The sequence below is a fragment of the Acartia tonsa genome, chromosome 11 (assembly GCF_053477335.1).
Source record: "Acartia tonsa isolate MP-2025a chromosome 11, ASM5347733v1, whole genome shotgun sequence".
NCBI lineage: Eukaryota > Metazoa > Arthropoda > Copepoda > Calanoida > Acartiidae > Acartia > Acartia tonsa.
Window position 1 is genome coordinate 392,412 of NC_137270.1, and position 21,927 is coordinate 414,338.

Consider the following 21,927-nt stretch of genomic DNA (forward strand, 5'->3'; position numbering starts at 1 on the left):
ACTTCTAAAATTGTAGGTAGGTCCGTTTTTTAGTCAAAAAATTGAAAAAATGGTCATCTTGTATTTGAACATTCAGACACTATAATTCTGTAACCTTGCTTTTTCATTTTTTCATCAGGTACCTCTGAATACACAACAGCTGCAGTCTTCACCAGCTTATTATTTTTAGGCAGCTAAAGCTTGATAAGCAGACCAAATCTTTACATCTTCAGGTTAAGCATTTGGCCTGGTTTTAATCTAGGATATTATCATATAAAGGAATTTTATAAACACATTTGAGAGGTGTGAAACAATTCAAATTTGGTTTATGTGAAAAGACTTATGATGATTGTAGCCATTTTAATTATTATAAAAAAGCAGATCCATACAGGTTTGTAGCTATTCAAGTGTTATTTATGTCACATTTTCTTAAAATAGGAAGCTAATCTTTAATCCAAAGTAGAACAATGTCTGTCCATCTGTCTGTCTAATGCTTAAGATCCTTCTAACCCATGCCAAAAAAATGTCCTCAGTATTTTTGATGATCAATCTCTAAATCATTTAATATCTTGGGATATAAATATCCATTTATGGTAAAAATTGTGTTAGTTATTAACTTCTTTTATTTATTTTCAGACTGAATGTAAAATGAAATAAGACCCAAGATTATAAACTAAAGTCAGTAGAAACATAAAGATAAAGAAAAGACAAGTAAATTGAGTTTAGCAAATCAAAGTAAGTAAGTTTTTTATATATAAAAACAAGTTTAAAACATCCATAAAAGCAATGCAACTTAAAATTGTATGTAAATTCGAAGCAAAATTGCTTGAATACAGGATAATGTTTTAAGGATATGGTTACGATTTTAGGACTAGAGTTTATTAGTTTACCTTGTTGTCCTAGTAATTATTATTTAAAAGATCCGCATTTTTAAATGGACATACAAACATTCCGTTAAAGATTATAAAGTTGCTAGGTACACTTTCTAAAACGTAATTAAATGTTCCAAAGTTTGAAATTAATAGAACAATTCTAACATGCCTTAATTACAATAAAAACTATAGATTAGATAGAGTTTATGTTAAGTATACCTATATTGTGACAGACACACCCTACATATAGAAGATTGCTATTCTGAATAAGACATGGATGTAATGAGATAGTTTTCATAGTGACAGACGTACAAGAATACCTTGATTATAAAGTAACTTAAATTATTATTTTTAATTCTACACTAGTATTACATCAAATATTTTTTTTATTTCAGGAGCAAGAAAAATTAAGAATCCAACATGAAAAAGTGTCATATCTGCTGCAAGGAATTCTCTACAAAGGGTAGTTTAACAAGACATATGAGAACTCATACAGGAGAGAAGCCATTCAAATGTAAATTTTGTGAAAAATCATTTACACTACAACAACAGTTGGTAAGTCATATGAGGATCCATACAGGAGAAAAGCCATTCTTTTGTGATACTTGTGAAAAAGCTTTCTGTACAAATTATGAGTTAACTGTCCACAAGAGGATTCATACAGGAGAGAAGCCATACTCCTGTGATACATGTGAAAAGACTTTCTCAGTACAAACTAAATTAACTGAACATAAGAGGATTCATACAGGAGAGAAGCCATACTCTTGTGATACATGTCAAAAAGCTTTCCGTAAAAAAAGTGTCCTAAATGTCCACAAGAAGATTCATACAGGAGAGAAGCCATACTCCTGTGATACGTGTCAAAAAGCTTTCCTTACAAGTAGTAAGTTAACTGTCCACAAGAGGATTCATACAGGAGAGAAGCCGTACTCTTGTGATACATGTCAAAAAGCTTTCCGTACAAGTAGTGAGCTAATTGTTCACAAGAGGATTCATACAGGAAAGAAGCCATACTCCTGCGATACATGTGAAAGCGCTTTCCTTACAAGTAGTAAGTTAACTGTCCACAAGAGGATTCATACAGGATTGAAGCCATACTCTTGTGATACATGTCAAAAAGCTTTCCTTACAAGTAGAAAGTTAAATGTCCACAAGAGGATTCATACAGGAGAGAGGCCATACTCTTGTGATACATGTGGAAAGACTTTCTCACTACAAACTAATTTAACTGAACATAAGATGAGACATACAGGAAAGAAGCCATACTTTTGTGATACATGTGGAAAGACTTTCTCACTACAAACTAATTTAACTAATTATAAGAGGATTCATTCAGGAGAGAAGCCATACTCTTGTGATACATGTCAAAAAGCTTTCCGTACAAGTAAAGAGCTAACTATCCACAAGAGGATCCTTACAGGAGAAAAGTCATACTCCTGTGATACATGTGATAAGACTTTCTCACAACAATACAATTTAACTGTGCATAAGATGACCCACACTGTTGAGAAGCCATTCTCATGTTTGTTATGCCAGAAATCTTATTACTCTAGTTTAAACCTGACAACACATAATAAATCAACTGGACACATAAAGAATTTAGAATCTCCTAAGACTAAAGTTAAAAAAACTCATACTGGGGAGAAGACATACTGTTGTGATCTATGCCAGATGTATTTCAAAACAAGATACTCACTGTCATGCCATAATGTAACAGCTCGACATTTGAAGAAGATAGTACCTGCTAAGAATACAGTTCCATCTTCTGCTTCTACCAGTTTTGTTGATTGTGATGAAGCTGATATCAAACAAGAAATAAAAGAAGAAGAAACTCATGATGAGGATCCTCTCTCTATCAACATGGAGGCTGAGAATGTTGAAGAAACTTTAAAACAGGAAATAGAAGTAGGAGAAATTCAGGATAAAGATTCTTTTTCTTGTGAACAGAATCCTGATGAGGATTATATAAATTCTATTGACATTATTTAACACAAGATTGAAATATGAAAAACTAAATGCTAATATGTAAATATTTATTCATAGCAGATTTAATGTTTATCACAAATATTATTAACTAATGATTTCATGTATATCTGACTCACCCTGTATCAAATGTTCTATTTGTTGTAATAATTACTTTTCAATATTCAATGGAAATTATTCCAGAACTATTTCAATTATATGAGTTTTTGTGTTTTATTTTGCTTTGGTACAATTTCTATAAAATCAAACTTGTTATCAATGCTTGTTATTTTACTATTTTGATTCTTCCCTTATTAAATGGGAAAAATAATTACATCTTAAATTGTGTTTCACATTGTACTTACCTTTAATTTTTCAGATATAACAAATGAACTGAAAAAAGTAGAATTCTTGTAATCTTCATTGAACCAATAAATAAGAAAAAATCAGGTAAACTAGTTTGTCTGTTATAATCTTGCTAATCAGTGAACCAATTTGTAATGGATCGGACGTTCTTGTTGTCTTTTTAAAAACCAAGATAGCCCGCCTCGAGCGGTGTGACGGCGCTACTCGTTGAGTTGGTAACGTTGCGGCTGAGAGAATACAAGAGCGAAGCGACTCGTTCCCTTTGTTGAACGTCTCCAATACGCAAAGAACAAAACTATTCATAAGTACCCACAGGGGATTTATAAGTTTCTGGATAATTAATGGCAGCTAGTAATAGCTGCATAAAAATTAGGAGTTAATACTCTACTAACAACTGTTTCTGCGGAACTGATATATTTTTAATAGACAAACATAGTTTACACAAATTAATGAATACATATATACATATAGGAAAATTACAGAGTATTGGAGGGCGTTTCTGATCATACAGGGATGGCTAGGGATACACGTAGGTCTGCACATGACATTTAAGCAGGCCGGAGTGTATGTTGAGTTTCCCAAATAGTCACGTTCAGTTGTGCCGGGGAAATCTCCGTGATGCATTGAGGATGCCGTCCCTGGATATCTGGAGCCTTTCTAATAAAAGTACAAAAGTTAGATATCTCCTAAAAACCTACACGCGTAGACTTAAAAGGTCAAATGTACATATTTATACTGCGCATAAATATGTATTTTGATTTCTTGGAAAATTTCCAGAGCTCACATGATAATATCATACAATTTCACAGAATATAAAAAGTACTAATGTTTCATAATTTTAACTCGAGATCCGTCATTTGTGGGCTTAAAAATGCAAATAGAAGTAAAATCAAAAGAGAAAAATAAATGCTTTAAAATGCTACTAATTTCATAAAAATCTGTCCACTCGTTTAGGATATCGAAAATGTCATTCTGCTGTATTTTATAAGTATCTCAAGTAAGCCCCACTACATTTTCTCCCCTTTTTATCTGGCTAGACAGACATGCCAGATAACATAACGCTCAAATTGGCAAAGACAATAGACTAGACGGCCAATTATACCTATTATTCTGTCATGGTATTAAGGTTGATATCCTAGGTGATCTAGTCGCAGTGCTGTACGATGGCAGGGATGCAGGATCCAATAGGGTAGGCTGTATCTCGGTCATTTGTATCTTCGTGGTTGATGTCGTTGGTAATAGCAACGTTGTCTCTGCTGCTGTAGTAGGTTCTCGCCTCTCAGTTCTGGTATCGGCCTTCTTCTTCCTCATTAGCTTCTGATAGGAATGCTTGTTGTAGAGGTATAGGTGGGCAACTAGGGCGATGGCGGCTCCAGGGCCTACACGTAGAAATGTGAGGGTGATGCATATCAGATCAGTAATGAATTTTAGCCCAAGGATGACCAGGCATGCGAATGCCATTAGATCGCCGTATTCATGGAGCCAGCTTTTGACGCTGCTCCATAAGTCAATTTCGCGTTCCAGGTCTGGCACTAGATTATCAAGGGTGTACAGGGGTAAATTGCTGGTAGAAAGTTGGTTACAGTTTCCGTCTCCAATGCAGAGTCCGTAGGTGATCTCCTTCAGGCTTGCTTCAGTGTAGGATGGGAAGGTTAGGGTGTGTAACCATTCAGCTCTCTCTCTTTCCGTGTAGATTCCTCCATGGCTGTAATCTGTCCAGTTAACTAGAGGGGTGTCGATGGTCATCTCCATGGGGGCCTGAGTCTTGATAATGGCGGGGGTCAGCTGTACCCAGCCTTCTTTAGACTTGACAGTTAGGGGGAAAGTCGCAGAACAGGTTACCCTTGTAGAATGCAACTTGTAATGTTTAGTTGCGGCGTCGGCATAGCCACCAGGATCCAAAGGTATATCCTGATAGCAGTTGACGTCATCCTTGATCTTCTGGGTCCTCTTGGTGCACTGGAAGGTCATCAAGAGATCTCCCTTCGAGAGTCCATAGGTCTGCTCATGTAGCAGGACCGGTTGGTCTGCCTCTCCGTGGTAATGGGTCTTGCATATGGTCTTCCGTAATGTAACATCTAGTTGGCTGAAGGTTTGGCGCATACTATAAGCTAAATAATTTAAGTGTACTGCAGCTTGAAGGTTAACATCTATCTGTCCGGGGTCGATGGTGGCGAGTCTGCTGAGTTCGCTGGTCTTGCCCAGGTAGATCCCATCGTGGTCCGTGGTCAGGACATTGAAGGGGCAATGCATTAGCTTCATTGCGCCTGTAGTGTTAAGTAAAACTTGCTGCTGGTGATCCACCAAGTAGGTGCCCATGGTGGTGAGGGGGTTGATGGTGTTGACCATCTGTAGAGTGCAGGAACTGTCGTTGATGTTCCATACAAAGGTCGCGGCGCCAGTGATGCACTCCCCTTTATGATATGGACACGGTAGAGATAAATGGTCTGTTTCGCTCTCTACCTTATTGTTACTAACCAAGAATGTTTCTTCTTTAAGTAAAATCTGGTACTCGGCTAGTTTCAGGGTGTTGTAGTGGATAGTGTCGCCCATGCGGATGGTCTGCCCAATGCAGGTGATCTTGTCATCTTCCATCTTCAGGGATCCAGCTAGGGTTGCTGAAACATAGGTGGGCCGGTTAAGTTTTACTTTGATAGGGTCACCGTAGCCAGAAATTTGATATTCCTGGACCAGTGACATGCGGCGGCAATTTTCTGCAGTAATTTCCTCGTGCCTCATCGTTTGGGGTACCTGTTGCAATTTTAGGTGACCCCAAACTCCGCACTTAAAATGGTATAAGGATACCCTCACTTCGCAGGAGTATCCATATACCTTAGTCAGGGTTGGTCGTTGTAAAATGGTGTAGCGCTCCTTCACTGGAACTTCTTTTGTAGGTTCCTTTGCTCTGCATATTGTTTCCTTGTTGAATTTCTTGATGGTAGATGGATTTGTGCAATCAATGATGTCGAGTGAGTAAGCCTCACTAGTTGGTGCTACCAAAGCCGTTAGCACCGCGATCAGTGGTAGGAAGATTATCAACATGATAAAATTCCACCTCGCGAGTCTCTAGGATCACCGCTTGACAAACTCGTTGATTTTTGTTGAACTCTACTGCTTCGGTACTGAGGTTCCAAAAAACTGCTTGTATCTCGCCGGTGTAGTCGCTGTCCACTAATCCTGCTAGTAGAATTACTCCTTCCCATTCTATGCTTGAACGGCCGAATAACTTGAGAAAATATCCGGGGGGTACACGAGTGTGTAGCTTGAGGGGGATGCAAGTCTGCTTTCCAGGGGGAAGGATTATGTGGGCGGGCCAGTATATGTCATGGCCCGCACTCTCTCTCGTGCCCTTGTGTGGCAACTTTGCTCCGCGTTTGACGGGGATTCTGATTGTCCGCGCAAGTGTCGCTACTGCTGGCGGGTCTGGCAGGACCATTTCCTTGTCCGTGCTTTCTAACACCTCCTTGCTCTCTTCCACTTGCTGTTGCCAAAGTGTCCCACTCCTCTGTTTCTTGCCTCCGGATTTAGCCCTCTCCCCTTTTTCGGGTGAGTCCGTGTATGGCTCCTCATTATCACTCAGAGCGCGCTTCTCTACCTGGGGTGTGGATGGGTACGTGTATGTGACTCGCTCGCACTCTCGATCTCGGCGCGGTGTTTGTGGGGGCGAGCCTCTTCTCAGGCTTCTCTCTCTATCGGGGGTTCGCTTGGCATCTTTCCGTTGGATGCCGGAACCTGACGGCTCGCAAGATCGATCTCTCTCCCTTCCTCTCTTCTCACTCTGCTCTCTGCGCGGTGTGCGCTGCATCGTTGGTGATCTGGGTGGTGGTGTGTCTGGTAGGGGAAGGTTGAGGGGGTCAATGTTGGGCGGTGGTGGCGGTGCTCCTCCCGGTGTGTTGGGTGGTCCTCCCTCTTCATCGCTGTCATCCCCATTTGAGAAATCAACTCTTGGATTAGGCGGCTTCGCCTGTCTTCTTGAATTCAAGGGAATTTGTTCCCCTGCTTCATCTCCGTCTTCTTCAAATGGTTCTGGGGGAGAAGTTGGATCTCCATCTGTCATTGCTGGGGGGTAATATGGTTTTAACCGACCAACATGGACAACCAAATCTTCTTTTTCTCCTGCTGGTATTGTCTGGATTCTATATAAAACGTCGGCACACTTCTTGGTAATTAAGTATGGTCCACTCCAATGTTTGGTCATCTTCTTCTTTGCTTTACCATGGTTGGGTGCCAAATAGAAAACCTTTTCGCCTACTCTATATTACTACAAATCTCTGCTCTCGGAATAAAAAAAAATCTTTATGCGTGGATTAATAGGAATCCCAGCTCCCGGAGTGAAAGAAAAACTTATTATTATTATTCTATAATTTATTGGGTTTTCTATAAAATAAACATAAAAAATTGATAATATACGCATATGATATATTAAAACATGATAAGATAAAGTAAAATAGAAAAAAAACGGTGGGATATATATCTACTGGTTAATGAGTTTGATAGCTGTATCGATTCCATTTTCCATGTTGATGTTGTCATCCTCTGCATCGTCGTTAGTGTTGATGATGGTGTCGCTATTGAAGATATTCTTCTTTGATAGCAGGGAAGAGAGTTGTACCTGTAGACTCTTCTTATATCTGGAAGTTGGTTTGTTTAGTTTTGTTAGCAGACCAAACACGAAATTAGACAATGTTTCAGTGGCGCTATCCTGTAGATGGACGCCATCAGTGAGGTTGACGCCAGCAAAGTTCTCACCAAACACAGCAGGATATTCAATGTAGTGTACATGTTCATGGCTGAGACCAGGTGACAAGGCGATGTATTTGGAGACAGCTAGTGTGTAGTTGATCATGTTAACAGGGCTGCCTGTGACGTCAACAATAGCATGATCACGGTTGTCACAGCATGTCTCTATGTGTCGGGGAAAGGGACCAATCATGACTATTTTCCCTGTGAAGGTACTTGTTAGTTTTACTAGTACTTGTGACAGATGTACAACATGAAGGGCAGCTTGTTCGTCATTCAGGAGTTGGGGGTGAAGAAGGTGGTACTGTCCATTAACTAATTGGTGCTGCTCTTTGACAAGCATACTGTTGCCAGTTGCATGGAGGATTATAATGTCGTCTTTGTTACACTCCTTTAAAGCAGACAAGTCAAGTTTCTTGAACGACTCAAAAAAATTACCTCCTTTGGACCAGTTGACCGTCTCAACTCCGGATTCAGCGCAAATACAACGAAGGCAGCTTTCAATATTTCTCAGGATGGAGTTGCCTAGCAGAAATATTTTTCTGCCAAGATACCGAGCGTTAAATAAGGATTTGTGAACAAGTTCTGCAGTTGGTAGAATGATACGTCCAAAGGTGTTGGTGACGTCATTCTCCTTGAGTGTGGATATAACGCATTCCACAAACTGTGCAGCAATGTGTTTTGGCGGTCCAAGCAGCCAGTTGCCTCTGAATCCTGTCTCACACAGAGAACCCGCCTCTTTTACCATAATTGGCGGTGCGGGTATAGCCGCTACACCCGCACCAAAGTTCTGAGAGGCAGATAGAAAGGCTTTCCATAGGCAGAATTTGAAATTTGAATTTGAAAAACTTTTGTACATGAATTGTTAGAAATCTCTGCCTCCGGAATGAAAGAAAATCTTTGATTTGCTTACAAATTTAAACAAATATCTTGATTTTTTGCGATAATCTTTTAAAATAATAATGAGGAATATTTTAAACATTATCATAATAATATTACATGTTGTGTTCTTTACTTTAATGCATTATTTCATATGAGAATCTGAGAAATAACAATTTTTTAAGTAAACGTGAACCATGAAAAAATACTTCGAAAAATAATTTGTAAAAAAAATCTATTTTTCTTGATTTAAAAATCTGCAAAAATCATTTAGTAGTTAATACACACGAACTTTTGCTTTTCGAAATCATACTTAAAGAAACAAAATCTTTTAAAATCTGCTTTAAAAGTCTAAACAGTTTTGTAGAATTTTTGTGCTTAGATATGAACAATAAAATTAGTTGAATAATGAATACTTATTCTTTACAGAACCCATTTAGGTTCCTTTCACAAGCTCAACATATAACTTGTAATATTTTTTCTTTAAAAGATCATTTTCATACATAAATAGTTTATGTTGTAGATAGATATGTGTGGTTTGAAAATTTTCAATAACTTTCTGGCGGCAACACCCGCCATATTTCCACCCGCCATATTGCAGGCCTCTTACCCTGTGTCGGGCGGCAAGCTTGGCAGCAATCAAGTCGATTCTTGATTCACAACAGCACCTAGGTATGTAATTGAAAAAGTGTGGCTGTCATAAAACTTAGAATCATCTATCGGCTCTTGTCCGACCGGAACCGAAACTCCCGTCGGCTCTTGTCCGGCCGGAACCGAATTTCTTATCGGCTCTTGCCCGGCTGGAACCGAAACTCCCGTCGGCTCTTGTCCAGCTGGAACCGAAACTCTGATCGGCTCTTGTCCAGCCGGAACCGAAACTCCCGTCGGCTCTTGTCCGGCTGAAACCGAATCATTCATCGGCTCAACACCCGCCGTAACAATGTTATCAACGGCTACAGTATCGTCACCAATATCATCAGGATTAACTGCAGCACAAATAACATCATTATCAGAAATAGCCACGGCAACACCCGCTGTAGCTATGTTGTCAACGGCTGCAGCACTAGCAGAACCAACAGGTTCATCAACAGCGTTACAAGCAGAACCATCAGGTTCATCAATAGCGTCACAAGCAGCACCAACATTTGGCTGCGGCTGAACATCTGAGCTTTCTGGTTTTAAAAACCCTATAGCTTCACTTTCCAACTCGAAATCTGAGCAGACAACATACCTACTCTTTGCTAATCCATTAGCACTCACAGCAAAATATCCAGATCCAAACAAGCTGGAGTAAAGCATGGTTTCTCCTACTGAGTGTTCAGAGTAGGGGAACATCGACGGGCGCAGGTGCCCAATGAGCAAATCCACCTGCCCATTAACCAAAGTAAAATCTTCAGGTTTCATATCAAATAAAACAGCTGCCTCCACAGGATTCATGGAGCACATCGCCTCTTTAGGACCAATGAGAGGCACTACCACAGGTTCTAACATGTGATAATTCTTGTGTCGATCAACTAAACATAACTTGACCGACGGAGACATTTAACTTCACCATCAGCTAGAGAAATTTTTGCTGAACGTCCAGTAAAAGGTAACTGAAGTTTATTAACAAGTGACTGGGTTACCATTGGGATAGTTGAACCAGTGTCCCACATGGCGGACACTGGGACCTTCTGGCGATTAATATCAACGACGTCTAATTGTTGTAACATTAACATTAGGTTCGCCTCAGGGGAAGTATGTGCTTCATAGACGGTGGCAACCATATCAACACTCTCATGGAGAAGGTTGTTATGGGTCTGACCACAATTGTTCACTTTGCATCCGCCTATTACATCTGCCTTCGGGCAATCCACAGATTTATGCCCTTTCTGCAAACAAAGCCAACAGCATCCAGCACTCTCCACAAAACTCTTCCTGTCTGGCACTGACAGGTCATGAAATTTTGGGCACTTGTAGAGTAAGTGCATATCATTACAGCCATTAAAAAAACATGACTGCTTCATCTTAGATTTACCAGGTTTACCTACGGCGGCCGCAGCTGCGGCAGGATTACCCTTCTTCTTGGACGGCGTGTCCAAGCCGTGGCTGCTGCGCATTAATAATGCGCCACGCTGCTGTTCCAGTATCTCCAGCAGCTTAGGCACATCGGGAACGTCCATGCTCCCGAGTGCAAGGTCGAGTTTATCCTGAAACTATTTTGGCAGTTTCTTAGATAACATCTCCAACAATAAAACTGTGAGCCATTGGCTTGTAGAAACTGCGTCCTTACCATCAGCCTTGGTCATCTGCTCAAGCTGGTTGATGGCACCTGAGAACTCGGCAAGAGCGCTAACAATCTGGCTGCTCTCGGACAATTTACCTTTCTTGTCCCAGTTGTTGAAAATACACAACATTTGTCTGGTTCTAGATTTGAACAATTGGTCCAAATACGTCCATTGCGCTGCATGCGTGGCAATCTGTTGCAACTGCAGCCTCAACGGTTTATCCTTCATTACTCGTTCACAACTTAACACCATCTGCAGGTAGCTGGGCTCATATCCAGTAGTAAGCTTCTGGAAATTCTCCTTAAATTGCGCATAAGAAGATTCTTGCCCATCAAAGCTGGGAAGGAGTTTCTCGTCTAGGCGTGGCATGTACCCATGAGGCGAGAACATCGGACTGGCAGCAAACAATTGAGCGCCAAATGACGGCAGCATAGGATCTACCGAGGCACCCGAGACTGGCGTAACAGGCTCTTGCTTAGCCTTTGCCAGCGTCTCCATCAGTTTAGTCATATCACTGATAATTTTAGTTGGTAGAGGTATGTAATCACCTTTAATAACTTTCACTATCTGCATACAACGTTGTTGCAAACTGTTTTTGTGAGCTGCAAGATCATCACCAAGAACTAAGACCTCATTATTTATCGCTCTTAGCTCATCTATGGCATTTAATGTAAGTTTTAACTTGCTATAGTTCTTTCGTGCCATGATAATGTCACTATAAAAATCTTTTAGGTTATTATCATCCTGGATTAACACATCCAGCTGTTGAAGACCGCTCATGGTATGTTCAAGATTTAAGTTCGCATCATGAACAAGGATGCATTCCTTGGCGAGATTAACATTGATGTCTGCGGTATCTGAAACTACCTGCATCACTCTGTCTAACTCTTCGGTTATCACTTCAACTGCCCTAGGCAATCTGCCCGACAATAATTCATACCTAGTCTTTTTAGGTGCCATTTTCACTTTTGTTAACACTGATTACAACTATAGTCACGTGTAGAATTTTATTCACATTCAACACATACGGTAACTGTCACTGGCTCTGACTGGCTGACTGGACTTCATACCGTTTTCATTGTTTCGGTACAACGGCATTTGGCTGGCCGTTTACCAGATCTTTACGTACAGACGTACGAAACCTGCTACTTCCCACAAGAGACAAAACCAGCATAGTTACTAATACAATTTATTGTGTGAAAACGGTCATGCGAAGTTTTTGTTCCTGTAAAGCCGGGAAGCACTCAAAGGTATTTTTCAGTACGGACAACACCACAATTCTGACTATACATGGTTTTTTATCACGCAGATAATCCGCACATTTTGAAAAGAAAGATTAAAGATGGCCACGTTCGCTTTGTTTATGGTCCAAGCGCAAGCGATGTTTTGATTGCCGCGTCCAATTATGAACTTTCAATTTGAATCTCAGCGCTTTCCAAACTGACATTAATGATAAGGAAAACAAAAGGATAAAGGTTCGAGTTCACAAACGCATCACACTATTATACTTCCAATACATATGCTTTTAATCATTTTACTGAAATGTTATCTTTTACTGTCACAAAAATATACGTTTTTGGGTGTACCTCAAAAACTGCCAGATAAAAATTAATTTTTCATTTAAAGTGATCACGAAGCTGGAAAATAGATGATATATGTTACAGATTAATGTTTTTTAAGAGTATTTTTAAAAGAATTAAGTCCTATATACTTCACATTTAAAAAATTATCAAAATTTAAAAAAATTAATTTTCACACATTAAAACATTGATTTTTTTTGTGTGTTTTATTATACATATCTTAAAACCTATCTAATTAGCAAATAACACTTATTTTTCTTGAAGTTTACTCGTGGATACATAGTAAAATATGTAAGGTTTTGTTACATACATATTAAACTAACCAAAATAGGTTGTATATAGCTTTCTAGGGGTGATTAAAAATTCTCCCGATGATCGGAAAAATATATCCATATATGGAAAAAAATACCAAAAAACATTTTTGATTATGGACCCTGGATTTTCAATTTTTCATTTATTTTAAAATTTTTAAAAATATCTACATATCCATAGATATATGATGTTAAAAATAATTTGAAGTCAGTTATTTGCTTTGTATTATATGATTAAATAATATAACCACTAACAAATTAAATAAATGCAATTAGTTAATATTTTGATAGAATACATAAAATTGAGAAATCTCGGCACCATTCAGAAAGGGAGAAGGAAAGCAAATTTGTGTGTGTGTAACAAAACGAAACAAAACAAACACACAGCTGTAGCTAGTCTGTTTGTCGAGAGGTGGTTGAAATAGTTATGCATTTAAACGTTTTTTAGAAACAATTTAATTTAAACACAAATCATTTTATTATTATTATTAATAAATTAAAAGCAAGGTTTTTCTACATTAAAGGTCGACCCCTCTATTTATAACTAAGTTTTAGCTTTCTAAAAAAACAATGTATTATACAATATCCTATACTATTATAAGAAGTAGTAAGCTTTGTTATCTTTAGCTATGGATCTAGTAAACCTCTGAACCACCAAGGTTCTCCTTTCCAGTGAAGCTTCTTATAGGTACCAAAAAAAAACATCCCTCACAAATAAAGTATATTTTTAAAAATTTTCACACTCACCTTAAATGCCCCCTATAGGCTTCAGATTGGTTAAGCCTTACTTTTTTATTGATAGTCGATATAATCCGTTTTCATATGTTTTATCCAACTTTGTATATTTCAGATAAATAAAATGCAAATATGTCAAACAAAGAGTAATAAAATCTTGTTTAAAGGTAATTTTATTGGAATATATATATAATAACGACGGCTACACCCCCTAGAGGCCACTGAGGAGGGGGGAGTTAATTTAATAACCCAACTTATTTAGATTTTGGGGGAAATTTTTTAGGGGAAATGTATAATTTTAGTTGAAAGAAATTAATTGATAAAAATGGTATCCTCCCCTAAACCTTCTTAGGACCTATGAGAAGCTACCCTGTAAAGGAGACCTGATCGGTTCAGTGGTTATCGAAATCCTTCGGTACAAACACAAACAAACAGACAGACAAACATCCTGTTACTTTATTATGAGGATAGTGGCTACGTAACCTAGATGCCTCTAGTGGCACTTTAAATGTTTTTTTTTTATATTTTAAATGTGTAATTATTGTCTGTTGCTTTCAAGTCTCTAAGTCAAATTTTTTTGTTGTTGATTTTTTGAGATTTCTTTCGGGAGTGTGATGGTACCCACCCCAAAATAAATAGTTATAAACCTTCCTGGTACCTATGAGAAGCTACCCTGTTAAGGAGAACCTAATCGGTTCAGTGGTTAGCGAAATCCTTCAGTACTAACACAGACATCCTGTTACTTTTTTATAAGGATTTCAAGGGATGCATTTGTTGATTGCTTTTGTCTTTTATCAACTTATAGAAGTTGATTTAATTAAAGTATGGAAAATGATCTGATGTGCATCTCAATTACGTGGAAAAGTTTGGACACTGCATTTTTTACCAGCCAATAAAAATCATTTTAAGTACCAAAATTTTTCTTGCAATGAATGAGAGCGTTCTCATAATTTTTTACACGTATAATTTACAGCCCAATACCACCTGGTAATTTGAGTTATGATTATGTTTATATGTAGGCTTACTTACGTAATGATTATATAGAGGTAAAGCGTACCTAGCTATCTAAATATTAAATCAAGATTTTTAAAAGCATAACTTTTCTATAATTAGGGTCGGTCACTGAATCTTATTCTAGACAGGGAGGGAGTGGACATTGGGCTTTTTATTACATTAGTTCCCAAAGTTTTATAACAGTGTTTTCCTATTCATTAGCTCAATCACCTTAGGTAATTTTGTTGAATGGCTGGTTCAAGTTAAATGTCCAAACGTTTTAACCACTAATTGTAATGTACAGAAGAGATAATTTTGTGGATAATCATTGGAAGGTACATCAATTGATCGGTCATTGCCTTAACCTGTATTCTAGAGGATTTGTACAAAAAATACCAATAGTGGTAATTATTTTTCTTAAATTAAGGATTGTTAAGATGAATACTATTTTTTTTTATAGGGGATTGATAATACCTAACCTAACTGGTCAATGGGGCCAGACTGTCCAGCTACAGAGGCATACCATTCAGCTGACTCAACATCAAAAGCAGATGCTGCTAAACATGAACCTGCAAGACAGAAGTCTGTTTATTCAAAAACTGTTAAAGGTTAGTATTAATAAAATTTCTGAATTCAAAATGCTGTTATATATCTGTCAACTTTAACTCTATCGGTTCAGTAGTAAGCAAGATCTTGACAAGATTTTTTTTTCATGAGGGTCATTTTTTCCTTTTACTTAAACCTTCAAAATGGTTAAAACCTTCCTATGACCTTTGCCAAGCATTACTATAAAGGAGAACTATAATCGTTTTAGCAGTAAACAAGATTCTGTGATACAAACACACACAAAGACTAGTGGCTGTGCCCCTAGCCTCTAGGGGCTTTACATTTGAAGGAGTAGGGAAGGGCAGAAAAAAATATAAAACCATCCCGAGGCCTATGTGAAGCCTCCTTGAAAGGGAGAACTCCATCTGTTAAGTAGTTATTGACACCTTAAGTTACAGACATAAAAACTCTTAATACTTTATAAAAGGACTTGCGGCTACGCCCCTAGAGGCCTCTAGTGGCACTTTAAATGTTTGGTGTTTAAAAAAAAAATACGATACTTCGCAATGTTACGTAGGAGTCTCTATTCAAGAAAAGAAAATTGATTTATTGTGTTTTCTCTTGGGAGGGTGTTGGTATCCTCCCCCAAATTAATTATGAATCTTCCTGGGACCTCTGAGAAGATACTCTGTTAAGGATAACCCAATCGGTTAAGCGGTTAGCGAGATCCTACGGTACAAACATACAAACACACAAACATCCTGTTACTTTATAATAAGGATTAATAATTTTAATATCCAAGGAGCAAGAGGACACAAATGCAGATTCAACAACAAAATAAAATGGCTCAGCAACAACAACTACAAAACATTATGGCATCACAATAACAGGTAAGATACCAACCAAACTCAATCAAGTACAGGAACTTCTCCCCCTCTTAAAAGCTAAGCTTTTCTATAATCAGGGCCCCGTCCGTTACAGATAGCCTTTTTCGTTAATTTAGGCATGTTATTTAGGCTATTATATAACATAATTTTTATGTTTCCTTAAACATAATCCTGTATTTAAGCAGTATTTAAGAAAATTTTATTTCATTTCTTACACTCTACAAGTGTAAATGTTTGTTTATTCTACCGTTTCAGAGCTTCGCTTTTATGGATGTTGTCACATTTTTATTTGGTTGGGCGGAGGCTAATGATAAATGAATATCATATGTATATAATAATGTTTTTTAACTTTAAAAACTTGAAATACCCTTCATAAGTATATTAAATTTCGTGAATGTTAAACAAAGGTTACATTAGCCCCGCAGGGTTTAGGCCCTGCAAGGGCTAGGAAGAAATTTACTTATGAGTAATTAAAGAATCCCCATACCGATTTCTGCAGCTATTAAATCGGACCTTAAATTGCTAGACATATGGAAGAGCCGGTTCTAATCCACCGAATATTAATTGGTTTCTTATAAATATGAGTAAAGGGGGGGTTAATGCAACCATCTCCTAATCAGTGAGCAAATGGCACTTAAAATTCGAATTTCGATCTAAACTTTTGCATGAGTAATCCTTGGTAGGTCTTTTTTGCCTAAATCGAACAATTTCCAGTAATTCTAGGTAGTTAACAAATGTAGAATTATATCTGTGAATGGTATTTTGATGTATATGTGTCTTGTTTGGGTTTTTATTTCATTAGAATTTTTAACAACCTTTCCTGGACTTTTATAAGCTTCGATTTAAAAGAATCCTTTTCGGTTAGCGAGATCTTTTCAAACAGACATGTATAGAAATTTTCTTTATTAATTTTTTTTCAGGTGTTGAGAAGTTAACAATCTTTTGTTGAGAAGAAGAAATAAGAAATGAAATAAATTTTTTTTATAATATTTATTGTATTTTTGGATTGTTGAATACCTAGTTGAAATTAAAATATAAAATGCACTTAACAGATTGACTTGTTTTTATGATATTTACTTTTTGTGATGTATAATTTTTAAGTAGCAAAGTTACTCTATAATAAGAAATGTCCATTTTTGTTTAAGGGATTAGTTAAAAGTCTTAACAGTTTTACCTCTTGTAAGTACAAGTTCAATGATTTAAAAAAATAAATTTCGTGGAACTATCCCTTTTTTTTGATTATTAAATATTTCCTTATGTTGTTTGCTTATTATTATTCGATTTTAGAAGTAGCTAATTTATAATTTGTCTGTCCATTACTTCATTGTGGAAATGTGATTTTCTCGCCTGCTGTTGAAGTTTAATCAAAAATTTGCAGTGAAGATTCCTATGACATGTGGAGATAGTTTGTACTGTTTTAAAAAGAAACAAAGCGAAGCTTTTCTATATTTAGAGTCACTCCATCTGTTTGTCTGTAATGGTTAGCTCTTTTAATAAATTTAGATATGTCATAACTGTCTTGTTGATTTAAAACTTTGCATGCTGATTCCTATATCAGTTAGGTACGTTTTAGGAAGCATAAAAACTCTCTAATTGTTACCAGAAAGTCCCTACATGCTGTTATAAAACTTTTTTGACAACAACTTTTTTGTGATATAATTACCTACCTATTCTATTCATAAATTTTTTTTGAATTAAGATTCTTAAGACAGGACATAAGCAAGGAATCTGTAATCAAATCCTTAAAATCAAAGTTTGTCCTATCATTTTACCTTGTACTAGCAGCTATGCCTAGAGGCCTCTAGGGGCCCTTGTGGAGAGTTAGGATTAGTCTACCCCCTCCATTAATTTTCATGAAAATTTAAAAAAAAATATTTGGTTGGTTGTCATTTTTTCTAGGAGCGATTTATCTTTGGTGGGTAGTAATACACTCCTCCAAAAAAAATATAAGCCATCCCAGGACCTACGAGAAGCTAAATTGTAAAGGAGAACCGAATCTGTTCAGCGGTTAGTGAGATCCCTTGTAATAGACAACAAAACCTGACTACTATATGTAATAGGATTCACGAAATTTTGCTAAGAATTTATGTATAATTTATTTCAGATAAGCGAGGCTTTTCTATAATTAGGGTTTGTCCTCCTGTCCATGACAGTAAGCTCTGTTCTTCGTTTATCTACTCATGTTAGAATTGTCCTATTGATTTCAAAGTTTGCATGATGATTCCTATAACCGTTAGGTACAATCTAAAAAGCGTAGCAACTATATAATCTTTACCAAAAAGTCTTTATTTTTCACGAAATTCCGTAAAGGTGTGTGTTTTAAGACTTTAAAATAGGAGTAGAACTCTAAAATTTGTTACGACAGTTGCTCTAATATGGTACTATATAAAACTGTGAAGAAATGGCGGCAAAACCTTGCTGGCGGCAAAAAAAAAACAGTATTCCCTACAAAATTTGTGTTTGCTTTTTCTTGCTAAATTACCCAAAGAATAAGAGAGGGGTAGGTTTCTGGTAGAATCTGTAAAGGTGTGTGTTTTAAGTAGGGTTGGGCCGGATAGTTTTTTGGCCGGATACCGGATATCCGGCCGATTTCAAATTCCGGTATCCGGCCAACGCCGGATATCCGGCAAACTACCGAATATCCGGCCAAATTACTGGCGGCTACGCCCTTAGAGGCCTCTAGGGGCACTTGAGGGGGGGAGTTGTATTTAATAACCATTTTAAGTAGCGAAGCTACTCTATAATTCACAATGTCCGTCCATCTGTCCGTAATTAATGAATTGGAGGAAACGTGATTTTCTCGGCTCCTATAAAAGATAGAGAGCTGAAATTTTTAAACCACATTCCCATCATTAAGGAGCACAATTAACTAAAAAACATCAATGGCGGTCGGACTGCTTTTTAGCAGGTTTTTGGCTATTTTTTATATTTTCCAAATCTTCCCCATATCTTTAGTGTTTATGGTCCGATTTCTGAAATTTTTTCAGTTAAAGATATCAAAATTAAATTTCCTGTGGTTTGAAGAAAACAACAATGACAGTCAGACTGCCTTTTTGCAGGTTTTTGACTATTTTTATATTTTTCACATTTTTACCCATATCTTTGGTGTTTATGGTCCAATTTTCAAGAATTTTTCAGTTATAGTTATTAAAATTAGATTTCTGGCGTTTTAAAAAAAGAAACAATGGCGGCAAAACTGCCATCCTGTTACTTTATTATAAGGATTCAGGTTAAAACTTAAAAATTATGTAACTATTCAATGATCTTTCTTCTAAGCAATTAATCTAATAAACTATTACTACCCTCAATCTGTAATATTAACCCCTGTTGGAGGATGGGCGGGGAGGTGGCATTGAATGCATACCCTCCCCCCCCCCCTCTGTGAATTTTCTCTGTATAAAAGGTAGAGGGCTATAACTAAATGACTTTCGAAATATGGGTATGACACATAACTGAGAGTTGGAATTTTTTGAATACCTCCTTCCTGGCGGGCACAGGATGCCAGCAAACCTGGCAAGGTCATTCAGGTAAAAAGTAAAAACTTCTTTTTTACTTAAACAAAGCATTTCATGTTATCAAATACTTAAATATTCTATAGTCGTACATCCTCATATGAAATATAGGTGTTCAAGTCGATTTCAGGTTCTAGGTATAGTCCTGCAAGTCAAGAACCTCCAGGTCTCCAGAAATCTTTAAACGGTTCCTGTGACAGCAATTTTTGACTTACACACTTCAAATTTTATATTTAGGTTTTTTAAATGTCTTCATGCCATTACAATTTCATAAAATCCATTGCTGTTTACCTGCCGACCACCAGTTTGAGGCTGGCAGCTGCCAAGAACTGCTGCCCCCGCCAAAATTTATGTTTTGAGATTTCTAATATAAAATTTACATAAAGATAAACATATTCAGAAAAGATTGTTCTTATAGCTTTAATAATAGGAAAATTACAGCCATTTATAATTAAAAAAGCAGAAATTTTTGTTATAAAATATAAGATATTATATTGCCGGATATCCGGCCGGATAGTTTTAATATCCGGTATCCGGCCTCACCGGATATCCGTCTTAACCCTAGTTTTAAGGCTTAAAAATAGTAGTAGAACGATAATATTCACAAAATATGTGTATTTCTTATTGAAGAGAACTATAGACAAATTTTTTTTTTAAAGTTAACATACATTTTTATCGTTCTACTACTGTTTTTAACTTTTAACACATAACCTTTAAGGATTTTACCAGACACTTGATTTCTTTGATTTTAATTTTAGAAACATGTCCCAACTCCCAAATAATTCAAAATTGTCTAATTTTTCGAGAAATGCGGAATTTTTTTTGCAGTTTTTGGCAGGAGTAGTGATTCCACCGCCGTTTTTTTTAAAAATCAACTTTAAACCACATTATAGCAACTACAATGCCAAATTTTAGAGTTCTACTCATATTTTAATGTCTTAAAACACACTTTTACGGAATTCCCCCTTTAAGAAATATTTTGTTTCGTCTTAGCAATTGATGTTCTGTTCAGAGTTATTGTTCGTTTTTCCTTCCTTTGTGATTTTTAGAGCTTCACTTTTATGGATGTTCATCCGGCCTTGTTTTTCTATGCTGCTTATGGACATTTTCATCCTTATTATTAACGTCTAATAAGTTAGAAGTTGGATAGGTTTAATCCAACATATTAAACTTGACGTATAGAATGTATAGACCAAGAAGTCTTTTCCAAATTAAGTATTTTATTGAACAAAACACAAAAATGCAATATATATGTATATAAAAGGAATTTTAATCTTCACTAAAAATACAAACATAATCAATTACAAAAGCTTAGGGTTTACAAAATTTAAAGGAGTCATTCAATGATATTTTCAGGTGAAATTAAAAGTAAGATCAAATCCATAGAAATTTTAAGAAATTAGTTTTTACTGTAAAGTGTTTTAAAACTTTTTTATATATAAGTACTGATATTGTTTCTGGAGATAAAAATTAGATTTAAAAAACTACGATAAAAATAGAACAAAAAAATATGATGAAAGCCATTTAACATTGCATTAATGTTTTAAATAGATAGAATGACACGAATTACAACATAAATAAAAAAAAATAGCAAACGTGGTCATAATGAATTATTGAAATACTAGCGGCTACGCCCCTAGAAGCCTCTAGTGGCCCTTTAAATGTTTGGTTTTTTGTTGCGTTTCTACGATATGTAGCGCAAGAGTATCTTTATACGATACCTCGCAATGATACGTAGGAGTCTCTATACTTAAAATAAAAATTTTGATTTATTTCTCTTGGGAGGGTGGTGGTACACTCCCCCAAAATAGTTAAAAACCTACCTAGCTAAGGAGAACCCCATCAGTTCAGTGGTTAGCGAGATTCTTGAGTACAAACATACAAACACACAGACAAACATTCTGTTACTTTATTATAAGGATTTACTAGAAAAAGGGAATCGACTTAACTGAAATACATATGAAAGAAAGATATAAGAGACAATGTCCGATAAATTGATGAAAATTCCCAATGATGATACACAAAATTATCCCTTCTGTAGGTTAAAATTAGTGATTAAATCATTTGAACACGCAACTATATGAACCAGTCAATTAAAATTCACTAATGTCCCCAAAGTTGGTAAACTAACAAATAAGAAAACATAATTTAAAAATGACGGGGACTAGTGTAATAATCAGTCAATAGTCTCTTCTCTCTCTCTGAGTAATCCTTATACTAAAGTAACAGGATGTTTGTCTGTTTGTTTTCTGTGTGTCTGTACCAAAAGATCTCGCTAACCGCTGAACCGATCGGGTT

General features: G+C 36.7%; 2 protein-coding genes and 1 long non-coding RNA gene across 4 annotated transcripts; 2 read left to right on the top strand and 1 right to left on the bottom strand.

Moving 5' to 3' along the window:
- Positions 1-613: 613 nt before the first annotated feature.
- LOC145331854 (uncharacterized) lies at positions 614-3,155 on the top strand. Of its 2 annotated transcripts, none has more exons than XM_080176704.1 (2): positions 614-718; positions 1,247-3,155. In XM_080176704.1, exon 2 carries the CDS (start codon positions 1,272-1,274, stop codon positions 2,838-2,840), a length of 1,569 nt encoding a protein of 522 aa, XP_080032830.1. In that variant the 5' UTR covers positions 614-718; positions 1,247-1,271; the 3' UTR covers positions 2,841-3,155. The 2 variants fall into 2 exon arrangements, with proteins under 2 accessions (XP_080032830.1, XP_080032828.1); XM_080176702.1 differs by having other exon boundaries at positions 614-714.
- Positions 3,156-10,312: 7,157 nt separating this feature from the next.
- Positions 10,313-10,960, bottom strand: LOC145332413 (uncharacterized). The gene has a single exon (XM_080177411.1). The coding sequence runs from the start codon at positions 10,958-10,960 to the stop codon at positions 10,313-10,315; it is 648 nt and encodes a 215-aa protein (XP_080033537.1).
- Positions 10,961-13,799: 2,839 nt separating this feature from the next.
- LOC145331452 (uncharacterized) lies at positions 13,800-17,170 on the top strand. The gene is made up of 4 exons (XR_013883732.1): positions 13,800-13,858; positions 15,145-15,292; positions 16,033-16,120; positions 17,038-17,170. It is a non-coding gene; the product is annotated as an uncharacterized LOC145331452 (long non-coding RNA).
- Positions 17,171-21,927: the final 4,757 nt, after the last annotated feature.